This window comes from Theropithecus gelada, chromosome 20 (assembly GCF_003255815.1).
Source record: "Theropithecus gelada isolate Dixy chromosome 20, Tgel_1.0, whole genome shotgun sequence".
NCBI lineage: Eukaryota > Metazoa > Chordata > Mammalia > Primates > Cercopithecidae > Theropithecus > Theropithecus gelada.
The window spans coordinates 48,407,976-48,423,959 of record NC_037688.1 but is presented as its reverse complement, the minus strand read 5'-3'; the positions used below and the strand labels follow the sequence as shown (position 1 = coordinate 48,423,959).

General features: G+C 51.8%; 1 protein-coding gene across 1 annotated transcript in view; it reads left to right on the top strand.

The window, feature by feature from the left end:
- C20H16orf96 (chromosome 20 C16orf96 homolog) overlaps positions 1-15,984 on the top strand; it is a 43,244-nt gene that overhangs the window by 22,474 nt on the left and 4,786 nt on the right. The window contains exons 8-15 of the mRNA XM_025371521.1: positions 477-587; positions 7,367-7,441; positions 8,496-8,660; positions 12,274-12,392; positions 12,911-12,973; positions 13,828-13,920; positions 14,918-15,077; positions 15,262-15,361. Of these exons, the coding sequence (XP_025227306.1) occupies positions 477-587; positions 7,367-7,441; positions 8,496-8,660; positions 12,274-12,392; positions 12,911-12,973; positions 13,828-13,920; positions 14,918-15,077; positions 15,262-15,361 (886 nt within the window). The remainder of the gene's footprint in view (positions 1-476; positions 588-7,366; positions 7,442-8,495; positions 8,661-12,273; positions 12,393-12,910; positions 12,974-13,827; positions 13,921-14,917; positions 15,078-15,261; positions 15,362-15,984) is intronic.

The following is a 15,984-nucleotide window of genomic DNA, read 5'->3' as shown; positions in this document are numbered from 1 at the left end:
AAAAAAAAAAAAAAAAAAAAAAAAAAAGGCAGGTAGAAGGCACCCTGGTCTGATACTTTCTTTTTTTTTCTTTTTCTTTTTTTTTTTTTTTGAGATGGAATCTCGCTTTGTCGTCCAGGCCAAAGTGCAGTGGCGGAATCTCAGCTCACTGCAACCTCTGCCTCCTGGGTTCAAGCGAATATCCTGCCTCAGCCTCCTGAGTAGCTGGGATTGCAGGGGCCCACCACTACACCCGGCTAATTTTTGTATTTTTTGTAGAGACTGGTTTTGCCATGTTGGGCAGTCTGGTCTCGAACTCCTGACCTCAGTTGATCCACCCACCTCGGCCTCTCAAAGTGCTGGGATTACAGGCATGAGCCACTGTGCCCAGCCTGGCCTGGTACATTCTTCTTGGCCTCAACCCTCCCTCAGGCCCCTTCCCGGCCATGGTGACCTCAGAAGCAGAGGCCTGGGGTGTCTGTGTCTCCCCCTTTTAGGAGGAAGAACTTGAGATAATTTGGGGCAACCAAATACAGGCAATGAAGGATCGCTACGTGACTTTGGACAAGGCAGTGGAGAAGCTGGAGATTCGCGTGGATGAGTTCAAGGTTAGGAGGCCTGGGGGGCTGGAGAAGGGCTGGCAAGGGGAGAATTCCTCATCCAGACCTTCCGACCCTTCCCAAAGGTTCTGCACGAGGTGGGGATGCACTTGAGGCTGGGAAGCGGTGAGACTTTACTGGCATTTTACTGTGTGTAAATTATACTTCAATGAAAAGCAAATGAATCCCACCACCACCCCCCATCCATATAAACAGAAGGGCCTGGACACTGTTTGTCTTTTTGACCACTGTGTCACCTGCCCCTGGAAGGGCAGGGGTAGCGAAGGCCCCATCACATTTGCTGAGTGACTCAATGAATGATTAAGAGAACTTCTTGTGCCAACTGTTATGTTCTTACATTTCCCTGAGCCAAGTGGTAGAAATATTTACTGACATTTTGGGCTGGGTGATAAAAATTTAAAAATGATAATAAAAAAAAATATTTAGGCTGGGTGCGGTGGCTCACATCTGTAATCACAGCACTTTGGGAAGCTGAAGTGGGAGGATCACTTGAGACCAGGAGTTTGAGAAAGTCAGGGTAACACAGGGAAACCCCATCTCTACAAAAATAAACAAATTAGCTGGGACTGGGCACGGTGGCTGACGCCTATAATCCCAGCACTTTCGGAGGCTGAGGCGGGTGGATCACTAGAGGTCAGGAGTTTGAGACTAGCCTGGCCAACATGGTGAAACCCCGTCTCTTCTAAAAAAACACAAAATTAGGCCAGGCGCAGTAGCTCACGCCTATAATCCCAGCACTTTGGGAGGCTGAGGCGGGCAGATCATCTGAGGTTGGGAGTTCAAGACCAGCCTGACCAACATGGAGAAACCCTGTCTTTACTAAAAATACAAAATTAGCCAGGCATGGTGGCACATGCCTGTAATCCCAGTTACTCGGGAGGCCGAGGCAGGAGAATCGCTTGAACTGGGGAGGCAGAGGTTGCGGTGAGCCCAGATCATGCCATTGAACTCCAGCCTGGGTAACAAGAACAAAACTCTGTCTAAAAAATATATAATAATAATACAACATTAGCCGGGTGTAGTGGCACACACATGTAATCCCAGCTACTTGGGAGGATGAGGCAGGAGAATCGCTTGAACCCGGGAGGCAGAGGTTGCAGTGAGCCGAGATTGCGCCATTGCACTCCAGCCTGGGCAACAGAGTGAGACTCTCTCAAAAAACAAACAAACAAAAACTAGCTGGATGTGGTGGCTCATACCTGTAATCCTAGTGCTTTGGGTGCAGTGACTCACACCTGTAATGAGGGAGGATTGCTTGAGGCCAGGAGTTCAAGACTTGGCCAACAGAAGAAAACTCTGTCTCTACAAAAAAAAAAATTATAAAATTAGCCAGGTGTGGTGGCACATGCCTGTAGCTGGGAGGCTGAGGGGGGAGGATTGCTTCAGTGTGGGAGGTTGAGGCTGCAGTGAGCTATGACTGCATCACTGACTCCAGCCTGGGTGACACAGAAAGACCCTGTCTCAAAAAAAGAAAACAAAGCAAAAAGCAAAAAACTCACCAAGGGCTGGGAGTAGTGGCTCACACCTGTAATCCCAGCACTTTGGGAGGCCGAGGCAGGCGGATCACCTGAGGTCAGGAGTTCGAGACCAGCCTGGCCAACATGGTGAAATCCCGACTCAACTAAAAATACAAAAATTAGCTAGGCAGGGTGGTGAGAGCCTGTAATCCCAGCTACTCAGTTGGCTGAGGCAGGAGAATCACTTGAACCTGGGAGGCGGAGGTTGCAGTGAGCCAAGAATGCGCCATTACACTCCAGCCTGGGCGACAAGAGCGAGACTCGGTCTCAAAAAATAAATGAATAAACAGCAACCCACCAAGGTTGTTTCCATGAAGTCTTCCAAGTCAGGGGGCTGTTGCTGGGATGCACTGGGGTGTGCTAGGGGAAAAGGGACCAAGGAGACCCATGGCGTATGGCTGCCCCTAAGGTCGGCACACTGTAATCAGGCTGGGACCCACTTGAGGCAGCCTCGAATGAAAAAGAACTCATTAAAGGGGAACCAATTCACAGCCTGTGAAGTGGGGGTGGACAGGAGGGTTGGCTGTCTCTGGAGATGCTGGGCCGAGTGTGGGTGGACTGCACGCAGGAGTACGTGCTCAGACTGTGCACCACTGGCCAGGAACCAGGTTTCCTGCCAACACTGCTCTTCAGAGAGGCCCAGGCCACCACGTCCTGGGGTCATCTTGGTGCCCTTTCTCCATAGAGCTGGAGCCAATTCCATTCAGCATGTCCAGCGTGCACCCAGCATGGGGGTAAGCGGGGACTGCAGTGTCTGCCTGTGTGTCCATAGCTGTCACTTGTTAGAAAGACTCTGAAGCTGATGAAAGCGTGCCAAAACAGAGCACGTCCCTGGTCCCAGGACCCTTGTCCCAGCTTCCTGGCTCTTGTGCTATCAAGATTTCATTGCTGGCCAGGCGCGGTGGCTCACGCCATAATCCTAGCACTTTGGAAGGGTGAAGCGGGCGGATCACCTGAGGTCAGGAGTTCAAGACCAACCTGGCCAACATGATGAAAACCCATCTCTACTAAAAATACAAAAAAATTAGTTGGGCGTGGTTGCAGGCACCTGTAATCCCAGCTACTTGGGAGGCTGAGGCAAGAGAAGTGCTTGAACCCAGGAGGCGGAGGTTTCAGTGAGCTGAGATTGTGCCATTGCAGTCCAGCCTAGGCAACAAGAGCGAGACTCCATCTTGGGAAAAATCTCAGCACTTTGGGAGGCCAAGGCAGGAGGATGCCTTGAGGCCAGGACTTCAGGACCAGCCTGGACAACATGGCAAGGCCCCATTGCTAAAAAAAATAAAAAGATTAGCCAGATGTGGCAGCATACGCCTGTAGTCCCAGCTACTCGGGAGGCTGAGGCAGGAGAATCACTTGAACCCAGGAGGTGGAGGTTGCAGTGAGCTGAGATCATACCACTGCATTCCAGGCTGGGTGACAGAGTGAGACTCTGTCTCAAAAACTAAACTAAACTAAAATAAAATCTTGCGATTTTGAACCACACAAATGGTTTGTATTACCAATAGTTAAAGAAGAAAAAAAAATGTAGAACTAGTGTAGGAATAGGCAGATCAATAGGCCAAGAAGGCTGGGCACGGTGGATCCCACTTGTAATTCTAGCACTTTGGGAGGCCGACATGGGTGGATCACTTGAGGTCAGGAGTTTGAGACAAGCCTGGTCAACATGGCGAAACCCTGTCTCTACTGAAAATACAAAAAAAAATTAGCTGGGCATGGTGGCACATGCCTATAATCCTAGTTATTTGGGAGGCTGAGGCAGGAGAATTGCTTGAGCCCAGGAGGCAGAGGGTGCAGTGAGCCAAGATCATACCACTGCACTCCAGCCTGGGTGAGAGAGTGAGACTCCATCTCAAAAAAAAAAAGAAAAAGAAAACGAAAAAAGGCCAAGAAGACCAGATGTAAGATTGCAAGAACTTAGCATATGACCACTAGAGGAAGGATGGATTACTCCGCAACTCGTGTTAGGAAAACCATTTCGAGGAATAACAGTAACTCTTAGGTCCGATAGCAATCCTCTAGATGACAAATGCAGGATGGGAGCGAGATCTCATGACTGTGTCTCTGTCTTGCTCTCTACCATGTGACTTACATGTAAGACTTAGGTTTCCCAGTGTCGCCTGGGGTCTTGCTCTGTCACCCAGACTGGAGTGCAGTGGCCTAATCACAGCTCACTGCAGCCTTGAGCTCCTAGGCTCAAGTGATCCTCCCACCTTGGCCTCCTGAGTTGCTGGGACTACAGGTGCATGCCACCATGCCTGGCTAATTTTTTTTTTTTTTTTTTGAGATGGAGTCTTGCTCTGTTGCCCAGGCTGGAGTGCAGTGGCACAATCTCGGCTCACTGTAACCTTCACTTCCTGGGTTCAAGTGATTCTTCTGCCTCAGCCTCCTGAGCAGCTGGGAGTACATGCGTGCGCCACCATGCCTAGTTAATTTTTGTGGGTTTTTTGTTTGTTTTTGTTTTTGTTTGAGATGGAGTTTCACTCTGTTGCCCAGGCTGGAGTGCAATGGTGCAATCTCAGCTCACTGCAACCTCCGCCTCCCGGGTTCAAGCGATTCTCCTGCCTCAGCCTCCCAAGTAGCTGGGATGACAGGCGTGTGCCACCACACTCGTCTAATTTTTTATTTTGAGTAGAGACAGGGTTTCACCATGTTGGCCAGGCTGGTCTGGAACTCCTGACCTCAGGTGATTTGCCCACCTCGGCCTCCCAAAGTGCTGGGATTACAGGCGTGAGCCACTGCGCCCTGCCAAATTTGTGTATTTTTAGTAGAAATGGGGTTTCACCATAATGGCCAGGCTGGTCTCGAACTCCTGACCTCAAGTGATCCGCCCACCTCAGCCTCCCAAAGTGCTGGGATTACAGGCATTAGCCACTGTGCCCAGCCAAAATAACAAGATTATAAAACATGAATATAGCCTGGCATGGTGGCCTGCACCTGTATTCCCAGCTACCGGGGAGGCTGAGGTGGAAGGATCACTGGAGCTTGGGAGGTGGAAGTTGCAGTGAGCCGAGCTCACACCACTGCATTCCAGCCTAGGTGACAGACGGAGACCCTGTCTCAAAAAATAAAAATAAAAATAAAAAGCATAAATATGGCCAGGTTTGATGTCTCCTGTAATCCCAGCACTTTGGGAGGCTGAGGTGGGAGGATCCTTTGAGCCTAGGAGTTCCAGACCAGCCTGAGGCAACATGGTGAGACAGACCCCTGTCTCTGCAAAAAAAAAAAAAAAAAAAGCCAGGTGGGTGGTGTCACCTGCAGTCCCAGCTCCTCTGGAAGCTGAGGCAGGAGGCTTGCTTGAGCCTGGGAGGTTGTGATCTGTGAGCTGTGATCATGCCACTTTACTCCAGCCTGAGTGACAGAGCAAGAACCTGCCTCAAAAAATAAAAATAAAAATAAATTAAAATAAAGAGGAGGAAACAAGAGACTCCAGCAGAGAAACTAGCCCAAGCCTGCTGGGCTGGGAGGTGGCCTGGTGTGCGTGCGGTTCAGAGCCCAGGCTTGGGAATAGACGTTTCCTGGGTTTGAATCCTGATTCTGCCACCTGCTGGTTGGATCAGTTCCCTGCGGTTGCTGCGGCCAGTCACTCTCAGGGGTTCTGGAGGCGGGAATTCTGAAATCAAGGTGTCATAGACTGTGTTCCACCTGAAGGCTCTAGAGGAGCCTCCTCGCCTCTCCCAGCTTCTGGTGGCTCAAGGTGTCCCTTGGCTTTGGAGCAACTTGGATGGAGGCTGGGGCCATTATTCTAAGTGAAGCAACTCAGGAGTGGAAAGCAAAGACTGCACGTTCTCACTTCTAAGTGAGCTAAGCCATGGGTATGCAAAGACAGACAGAGCGGGATAATGGACACAGGAGACTCCGGATAATAGAGAGAGCGGGAAGGATAGAAAACTACATATTGGAGCCAGGCACGGTGTCTCACACCTGTAATCCCAGCAGTTTGGGAGGCTGAGGCAGGCAAATCATTTGAGGTCAGGAGTTCGAGACCAGCCTGGCCAACATGGTGAAACCCCGTCTCTACTAAAAATACAAAAATTAGCCAGGCATGGTGTTGGGTGCCAGTGACCCCAACTACTCAGGAGGCTGAGGTGGGATAATCTCTTTTTTTGTTCTTTTTTTTTTTTTTTTGAGATGGAGTCTCACTCTGTCGCCCAGGCTGGAGTGCAGTGGTGCGATCTTGGCTCACTGCAAGCTCCGCCTCCCAGGTTCATGCCATTCTCCTGCCTCAGCCTCCCAAGTAGCTGGGACTACAGGTGCCTGCCACCATGTCCGGCTAAATTTTTGTATTATTTTTTTTTGGTAGAGACAGGGTTTCACCGTGTTAGCCAGGGTGATCTTGATCTCCTGATCTCGTGATCCACCCACCTCAGCCTCCCAAAGTGCTGGGATTACAGGCGTGAGCCACCGCGCTGGGCCAAGTGGGAGGATCTCTTGAACCCTGGAGGCGGAGGTTGCAGTGAGCCGAGATGGTGCCATTGCACTCCAGCCTGGGTGACAGAGCAGATTCTGTAAAAAACAAACAAATAAACAAAAAAACAAGTTAAAGATACCCATTCACTTCTGTTGACACCCCAGTGGCCACACTAAGCCATAAGGGAGGCTGTGAAATGGAGTCTTGATTCGGGGCAGCTGGGTTCCAGCTGAAAGTCCAGAGTTCCGTTCGTAAGCGTGAGAGGGAGACGCGACAGGAAGAGAGAAATAGAAGCCTGTTTGCAGCTTTGCAGGAACCGTGGCCCGACCCTCTGTGGAGCAGCTGCTGCTCCTATTACAAGGGGGATCTAGTAATTGGAGAGAGGGTGGAATTCATGGGGGCAGTTGGTTCTTTGTGGAGTTGTGAGGATGGGACATGAGGTTTTCCCCTAACACTTGGGCACAGTGTATGAGGCTATGATAAGTTGATAGTAGACTGGAATTCCTGCTGGGACCCCAGGACAGATCAGAAGTGATGAACATGCCTTAAACATCCAGGGAGTGAAATCGTCCACATTGGTTTGGGTCCAACTCCCCGTGGAGGAAAGTTCCTATGACACCACCTCTAAGGGGACAGCTTGTCCCAAGTCGCATGTTCCTTCCCTTCTCATCTGGGCACCTGGAGCCCTTGAGCCCGTGTCTTCTAACGCCCACGCCCACCTGCCTGCTGTCCGTACGGCCTGCTGTGCCTCCCCAGCACATGGCAATGGTAGAGGTGGGAGGTTGGTATTTTACCCTCAAGGCTCTCTAGGATGGCAGACATGCCTGTGCTTCTGTTCTTAGACTCTCCAGGCTCAAATCAAAAGACTGGAAATGAACAAGGTGAATAAGAGCACGATGGAGGAGGAGCTGAGAGAAGTGAGTGAGCAGAGGTTCCTCTGCCTTGCCTACTCCCCTACCCAGGGAAACGGAGCCATCCAGGCGAAGCATACCAGACAGCCTTCCAGAATTTCCCTCCCTCTTTGTTCATATTGAAAACAGGAGTCAGCTGGGAGTGGTGGCTCATGCCTATAATCCCAGCAATTTGGGAGGCCAAGGCGGGTGGATCACCTGAGGTCAGGAGTTCGAGACCAGCCTGGCCAACATGATGAAACTCCGTCTCTACTAAAAATACAAAAAATTAGCCAGGCATGGTGGCAGGTAACTGTAATCCCAGCTACTTGGGAGGCTGAGGCAGCAGAATCGCTTGAACCTGGGAGGTAGAGGTTGCAGTGAACCGAGATTGTGCCATTGCACTCCAGCCTGAGTGACAAGAGCAAAAACTCAGTCTGAAAAAAAAAAAAGAAAGAAAAGAAAAGAAAAGAAAAAAGAGTCACATCAACTCCCATTTTCAGCAATTGAGGATTATTAACACTTCTATATGAACTTGAAAATCATACATCAGCTGTGCACAGGGTGGCTCATTCCTGTAATCCCAGCACTTTGGGAGGCCAAGATGATAGGATCACTTGAGACCGAGAGTTTGAGAACAGCCTGGGAAACATAGCAAAATCACAACTCTACAAAAAAAATTTAAAAATTAGCCGGGCATGGTGGAACATACCTGTAGTCTCAGCCACTCAGGAGGCTGAGGTGGAAGGATCCCTTGAGCCCGGGAGGTGGAGGCTGCAATGAGCTATGATTGTGCCCCTGCACTCCAGCCTGGGCAACCTTGAGCAAGATCCTGTCTCAAAAACAATAATAATAATAATAATAATGAAAATCATACATCAACTTCCCTGTTATAGGAAAACCTTGGCTTTGATCTCAAGCTCATGTTTGAATCCACATAGACCCCAGGGTTGCATTTAAGCCAAGGATAAAAGTCCAGAGTTCTAAACTAGAAGCACCAGACCCAAGGGGTGTGATGTCTCCCAGCTTTGCTTTCCTCCATCCCAGCAGCCTCACCTCCCTGAACTCCCTGTCTCCCTAGAAAGCCGACAGGAGCGCCCTGGCAGGCAAGGCAAGCCGAGCTGACCTGGAGTCTGTGGCCTTGGGGATGAACGAGATGATTCAGGGCATGCTCTTCAAGGTCACGATCCACGAGGACAACTGGAAGAAGGCTGTGGAGGAGCTCAGCAAGGATGTGAACACGAAGGTGAGTGTCCCTGTGTTGATTTTCACTTTCTTCCTAACAAATTAACCCAGAAATTAGCAACTGCAAACAACAAACGTTTTCAGTTTAGGAGGAGGAAGAATTTGGGAGTGACCCAGCAGGTTAGCTGGGTGGCTCAGGGTCTCCCATGAAATTGCAGTCAAGATGTCATCCAGGGCTGGTCTCATCTGAAGGCTCGAATGAGGCTGGACGAGCCAATTCAAAGGAAATTCCCTCATGTGGCTGTTAGTAACACTCTTCAGTTCCTCATCCCATGGACTCCGCCTTAGGGCCACTTGAGTGGCCTCATGACATGGCAGCTGGCATCCCCCAGAGCAAATGATCCAAGAGGGGAAGTAAGAAGCTGCAGTGTATTTATATATATAGACACACACACACACACACACACACATACAGGGCCTTACTCTGGGCACCTTCCCCATACATAATCAATACATGAATTGATCCCCATTTCACAGAGGGGAACACTGAGCCTCAGAGAGGTTATTATACTTCCCTCAGGAAATGCTGCTGCTCATGGTGGAGCTGGGACTCAAACCCAGAGCTGCCTGATTCTAAACCTAATTTAACCTCTTTGGGTCAGTCCAGCCACCTCAGTTGCAAGAACCATGTAGCACTCTCGTTGGACCGACTGTTCCAGTCTACGACACTATACTAATTGAGGAAGGGGCTATGACTCCTCTAGACATTTCCCTAGGGTCTGGCACATCACTGGCAGTCAGTAAATGATGAATGAATAAATGAATGACTGTCACGGACCCTCAGAGACTCCCGTCCTCCACCCCACATCCCTGCGCTTACCCAGGAGAGAGGCATAGTTAGCCTCCAGGATGGTCGCCAGCCATACCTCTTGGTATTCACACGATTGTGTGGCCCCCTCCCACGTTGAATGGGACCAGCTTGTGTAACCAACAGGATATTAGAGAGATGATGGAGGGTAACCGCCTTCCATCATAAAAGACATTGCAGCCAGGTGTGGTGGCTCACGCCTGTAATCCCAGTACTTTGGGAGGCCAAAGCAGGCAGATCGCTTGAGCCCAGGAGTTCAAGACCAGCCTGGGCAACATAGTGAAACTCTGTCCTCCCCGCCAAAAAAACAAAAAGCCAGGTGTGGTGGCACACACCTGCAGTTCCAACTACTCAGGAGGCTGAGGTGAGAGAATACCTGAGCCTGGGAGGTTGAGACGGCAGTGAACCAAAATCGTGCCACTGCACTCCAGCCTGGGCAACAGGAGCACCCTGGCAGGCACTCAGAGTGAGACCCTATCTCAGAAAAAAAGGTGGGGGCTCAAAACAACCAAAAGCAACATACGAAGAGATTGTACTTGTTTCCTGGTTTAATTGAAGCAAGTCTACAAATGGGCTGGAGATGACATCCAAGTCAGGAATTGTTGCTAATTGTATTAAACATAATCGTATTGTGGTTATAGAATAAAATGTTATCACACTCAAATATTTGTTAGGGAAATGTCACCATTTCTGTAACTAAAAAAAAAAAAAAAATACTCCAGCCGCTAGGCACAGTGGCTCAACGCCTGTAATCCCAGCACTTTGGGAGGCTGAGACAGGTGGATCACGAGGTCAGAAGATTGAAACCATCCTGGCTAACGAAATACAACAAAAATTAGCCAGGCGTGGTGGCAGGTACCTGTAGTCCCAGCTACTAAGGAGGCTGGGGCAGGAGAATGGAGTGAACCCTGGAGGCAGAGCTTGTAGTGAGCCAAGATCGCGCCACTGCACTCCAGTGTAGGCAACAGAGTGAGACTCCATCTCAAAAAAAAATACTCCATCAGGTGGCACAGTGGCTCACACCTGTAATCCCAACACTTTGGGAGGTTGAGATGGGAGGATCACTTGAGCCCAGGGGTTCCAGACCAGTGCGGGCAACATAGCAAGACTGTATCTCTACTTTAAAAAAATATTTTTGGCCAGGCACAGTGGCTTACGCCTGTAATCCCAACACTTTGAGAGGCATAGGTGGGTAGATCACTTGAGATCAGGAGTTCGAGACCAGCCTGACTAACATAGTGAAACACTGTCTCTACTAAAAATACAGATTAGCTGGATATGGTAGTGGGTGCCTGTAATCCCAGCTACTCGGGAGACTGAGGCAGGATAATCGCTTGAACCCAGGAGGTAGAGGCTGCAGTGAGCTGAGATCGCACCATTGCACTCCGGCCTGGGCAACAGGAGTGAAACTCCATCTCAAAAATAAATAAATAAAATAAAAGTAAATAAATAAGTCCGGGTGCAGTGGCTCACACCTGTAATCCCAGCACTTTGGGAGGCTGAGGCGGGCAGATCATGAAGTCAGGATTTCGAGACCAGTCTCGCCAATATGGTGAAACCCCGTCTCTACTAAAAATACAAAAATTAGGCTGGGCGTGGTGTCTCACGTCTATAATCCCAGCACTTTGGGAGACTGAAGTGGGCGGATCACCTGAGGTCAGGAGTTCGAGACCGGCCTGGCTAACATGGTGAAACCCCGTTTCTACTAAAAGTAAAACAAACAAACAAATTAGCTGGGTGTGGGAGCACGTGCCTGTAATCCCAGCTACTTGAGAGGCTGAGACAGGAGAATTGCTTGAACCCGGGAGGCGGAGGTTGCAGTAAGCCGAGATGCGCGCACCATTGCACTCCAGCCTGGGCAACAAGAGCAAAACGCCCTCTCAAAAAAAAAAAAAAGGCCGGATGCGGTGGCTCATACCTATAATCCCAGCACTTTGGGAGGCTGACGCGGGCAGATCATGAGGTCAGGAGACTGAGACCATCGTGGCTAACACAGTGAAACCCCGTCTCTCCTAAAAAATTAGCTGGGCATGGTGGTACGTTCCTATAGTCCCAACTACTTGGGAGGCTGAGGCAGGAGAATGGCATGAACCTGGGAGGTGGAGCTTGCAGTGAGCCAAGATCGTACCACTGCACTCCAGCCTGGGCAACAGAGTGAGACTCCATCTCCAAAAAAAAAAAAAAAAAGCCAGGCATGGTGGCACGTGCCTGTAGTCCCAGCTACTTGGGAGGCTGAGGCAGAAGAATTGCTTGAACCCGGAGGCAGAGGTTGCAGTGAGCAGAGATCGCACCACTGCACTCCAGCCTGGGCGATAGAGAGGGATTCCATCTCAAAAATAAATAAATAACATTAAAAATAAATAAATACGATTGATTATGATGGTCTCACAACTCTGTAAATATACTAAATGCCATAAACCTGCCCACTTTACATACAGACCCTCAATAAACATGTGTTGAGTGTGTGAATGTCAGGTGCAGCGGAACCGTTGTGAGAAAGGTTTCTCAGACCTCCCTGCCTGCAGTTGAGCTTGGTTTGATTTGGCCTTTGGAGACAGTAGCTGATGGTGTTTTTTGCTTTGGCTGCCAGGAAGCTCACCTTGCAGCTCCTCTCTACCAATAGCATCTAGTAGGGGTTGAGCCTCATTGAAGCTGTGTCATTTTCCCTTTCCTGGACTCCCTCACTAGTTTAGTTGAATTTTGTTACACCCTGTAACTCCCCAGGTTGCTGCAGCCCCTCTTCTGGAAGGAGACTGGGTGTGAACTCATGACTATTCTTTCTTTTCTTCCCCTTGGCTGTTGGCAGCTAGTCCACAGTGATCTGGATCCATTGAAGAAAGAAATGGAAGAGGTCTGGAAAATAGTCCGGAAGCTGCTGATTGAGGGCTTAAGATTGGATCCTGACAGTGCTGCCGGCTTTAGAAGGTGAGTGCCCACCCGAGTCCCTCCGGGTAGGAATCCTGCTGCCCAGGCTGTGGGGGACACACCCTGGAAGCTGTGGGAGGAAAGATTCCAGACCTGTGGATGGAGGACAGGGGCTTGGCTGTGCTGACAGCACCGAGGAGGAGGGAAGCTTTGTCCTGAGCTGGCAGAGGTGATCCAGCCCTATTCCTGCCAATGGGGAAACCCAGGCTCAGAGAGGGAAGGGGACCTGGGCAGATCCAGGACCCCGACCCCCACCCAGACAGTGCCCCAGGCAGAGGGACCCAATATTTATGAGGCTCCTGTCCTCAGACCACCCCTCACACAGCTTTAAAGACCATCCCTTGTGTTTGGGGCGGCAGAGAAACCACAAGGGTGGTTGGAGACTGCAGGACCTGTGGGGCTGAGCTGGGCCGGGCACTCGTGGGAGGGGTTCAGCCCTGGGGCCCGGGCTGGCTGCAGCCTCCTGCACATGGCGTGGGCCCAGCAGGGGCAGCGGCTGAGGACCGTGTGCCTTTCAGGAAGCTGTTCGAGCACGTGAAGTGCATCTCTTGTGACCGGCCCGTGGAGATGATGACTGGCCCGTGAGTACCGCCGCCCAGGGTGCCCTGGCCCTAAGGGCTTGTGGGGCCCGTGGATGTTTTCTCCATGCCCCTCCATGTGCACTGTGTGTCTACACATCCATATACAGCGTTCGCCAGCCATCGAGTCCATACACGTCCACGTGCACCATTCTGTATGCACCAGGTGTCTACACATCCACATACACTGTTCTGCACCATCAAGTCCATACACATCCATTTACACTCTTCTGTATGTGCCATGTGTATCCACATTCATATACAGGGTTCCCCAGCCTTCAAGATACACATGTCCACATACACTGTTCTACAGCCATAAAAAATATACAAATATGTGGCCTTGTGTGATGGTGCCTGCCTATAGTCCCAGCTACTCAGGAGGCTGAGATGGGAGGATGGCTTGAACCTGGGAGTGTGAGGTTGTAGTGAGCTAGGATTGTGCCACTGCTCTCCAGCCTGGGTGACAGTGAGACCTCATATCAAAAAAAAAAAAAAAAAAAAAAAGGCCATGTTGCCAAGGCTACTCTCAAACTCCTGACCTCGAGTGATCTGCCCACCTCAGCCTCCCAAAGTGCTGGCATTATCGGTGTATGCCACCGCACCTAGCCTGGTTTTTACTTTTGGGAATAGAACAATTGTTTTTTGTGTCTTACTGTGATGATCAGAGCTCCTGAGATGCCTCTCGGGGGGGCCTCTTCTACTTCTATGCTGTGGACGCTTCCGGCATTTGAGGGTGGCGACCTGAGCCTGCACCTCCTTCCTCCTACTGGGAAGGCTTCCTGGAAGGGTGGGAGCTGAGCCCTCTGCCGGCCTGGCACGCCTCCCACAGCCCCTGCTGCACCCTTGTCCCCCAACAGACATCTGATCACCATCCGCAAAGCCCACCTGCTGTCCCGGCTGCGGCCAGCCAGCGCCAACAGCTACGAGTACTTGCAGCGGCAACACATGAGGTGAGCGGGGTGGGCGTCCGCATGGAGGCCGCTCTGGGGCCTGGGAACCCTGTTCCTGCAGAGACACATCCTCCAGGCCCAGGGACCTAAGACTGTCCTGGACATGGCCAGCCCTTCGCAAGACAGGCACTCTGAGAGGTGGCTGGGGCGGCAGACAGGCCCACGAGATGATGGCGGACGGAGGAACTGACATATTTACTGCGCATCTATTGTGGGCCAAAAACTGTTAGAGGGTTTCTTATTGAAATCTCACAATCTCCTGTGAGCTAGGGTTCCTGTGCCCGTGTCCCTGTCTCTTGGCGGAGGAAATCGGTGATGATGGGGGACCCTCAGCTGCTGCTGTGCCCGGCAGGCACTATGCGAAGAGCGCCTTATTGAGTCCTCACAGCTGCCCTCTAAGATGTATCCTGGTGCCATCCCATGTCACAGTTGAAGAAACTGAGGCTCAGAGAACTTCAATGACCTGCCCAAAGTCACTGCTAGCAAGTGGCAGGGCTGATGTCCAAACCCTCAGGTTTCCACTGCACCCAGCTGGCTCCCTAGGTCCCAGCCCCACCCCTCAACCTCCTGACATCCCACGGCTCTATGGACCTCCCCAGCCTGCAACCCTGCTGTGGGGACATCTGGCCAGGTGGGGGAAGAACTGGTGAATAGTCACCACAGCCATGTGAAGAAGAGGGACATGGGGGCCTGCGCTGACTCTGTCACCCTCCCTCCCTGGCTCCTTGAGATCAAGAGATTAGAAGGACACGCTCTTCGGGCCAGGGGTCCAAAGGGAAATGGCTGGGTCTGGAGAAATGCAGGTCTCAATTTGATTCCTCTGCCCCACTGTGTGCATCTGTATCCATCCAGGCCCCATGCCTGCCTGGCTGTGCCAGCTAAACACAAACTGAAAGAAATGCTGGTCTTCCTTCGATGCTGGCCAGGCCCTTGGGCCCATCCTGGGCTCTGGGGTGCAGGGTCTCCAGGTCGCTGCTGACCCACTGCCCTGCCACAGGGAACAGCAGCGGCTGCAGCGCCAGGACCTCAGTATCCAGGAGGATTATCAGCAGGACTGGGGTGATGGCCCCCAAAACGCCGCCAGCCTCAAGTGCAAGTCCTGCAACCTGTCAACGCTCTATCCCTATGGGGATCCCCACATGATCGACTATGACAGCGTGAGTCTGGCCGGGGCCTCCTTCCCGGAGGGTGGACGTCAGCGCACCCCAGCCCCAAGTGTGGGACCAGGCCCCGAGCAGTGGGCGACCCCAGCAGAGGCTGCACTCTGTCTTCTGTGTGCACCAAAGTTCAGGGGAGGCTGGGTCGGGGGCTCCCTAACCCAGGACCTGGGCCATCCAACAGGCTGAGGTGGACATCCTGGGCGTGGATGGGATCCTGTACAAAGGCCGCATGAACAGCCAGAGGGGGGCTCAGCCCTCGGTCATTGCAAAGGAGCTGGCAGGTGAGGGGCATTGGGCTCCTAGGGCACCCTTGCCTGGGGTCCTGGTTCTGCTGGGCAGGGTGAGAGGGTGCAGGTGGGGCCCAGAGCCAGCACTATCCCTGACCGGGGAGTCCTCACACAATCAGTCACAAAAATTAGGTCACAGCAGGCCCCCAGGAGACTCGGTCTTTGCAATGGGGGAGGGAGACTGCAAGAACGAGGATCTGCTGCTGCTGAGATCAACAACTGACCAGAGGGAGGGCCATGGCCACAGGACCATGGCCTATGACGAAGAACCATGGGCTAGGAAGGGTGCTAGGTGGGTGCCAAGGGATGCCAGTCCACGGAGGGGGGACTGGACAGCTGCCCTGAAGCCCTTGAAGAGGGACTAAGACTTAGCTGGATGAAGGAGTCAGGTTAGAGGAGAGTGGTCGTGTGGCAGGAACGGTGTGTGCAAAGGCCCTGTGGTGGGTGGAAGCCAGGCACAGGCAGGAGCTCAGGATGCCAAGTCTCCCTGGAGGGCGGAGACTGGGGTGGGGCAGTGGGGTGACAAGGAGGAGACTTGGGCCAGACCCCAGAGGCTGTGTGTTAATATCACAGGCAAGGGTTGGGTCAGTGGGAGACCCAGACATGTGCACATCTGG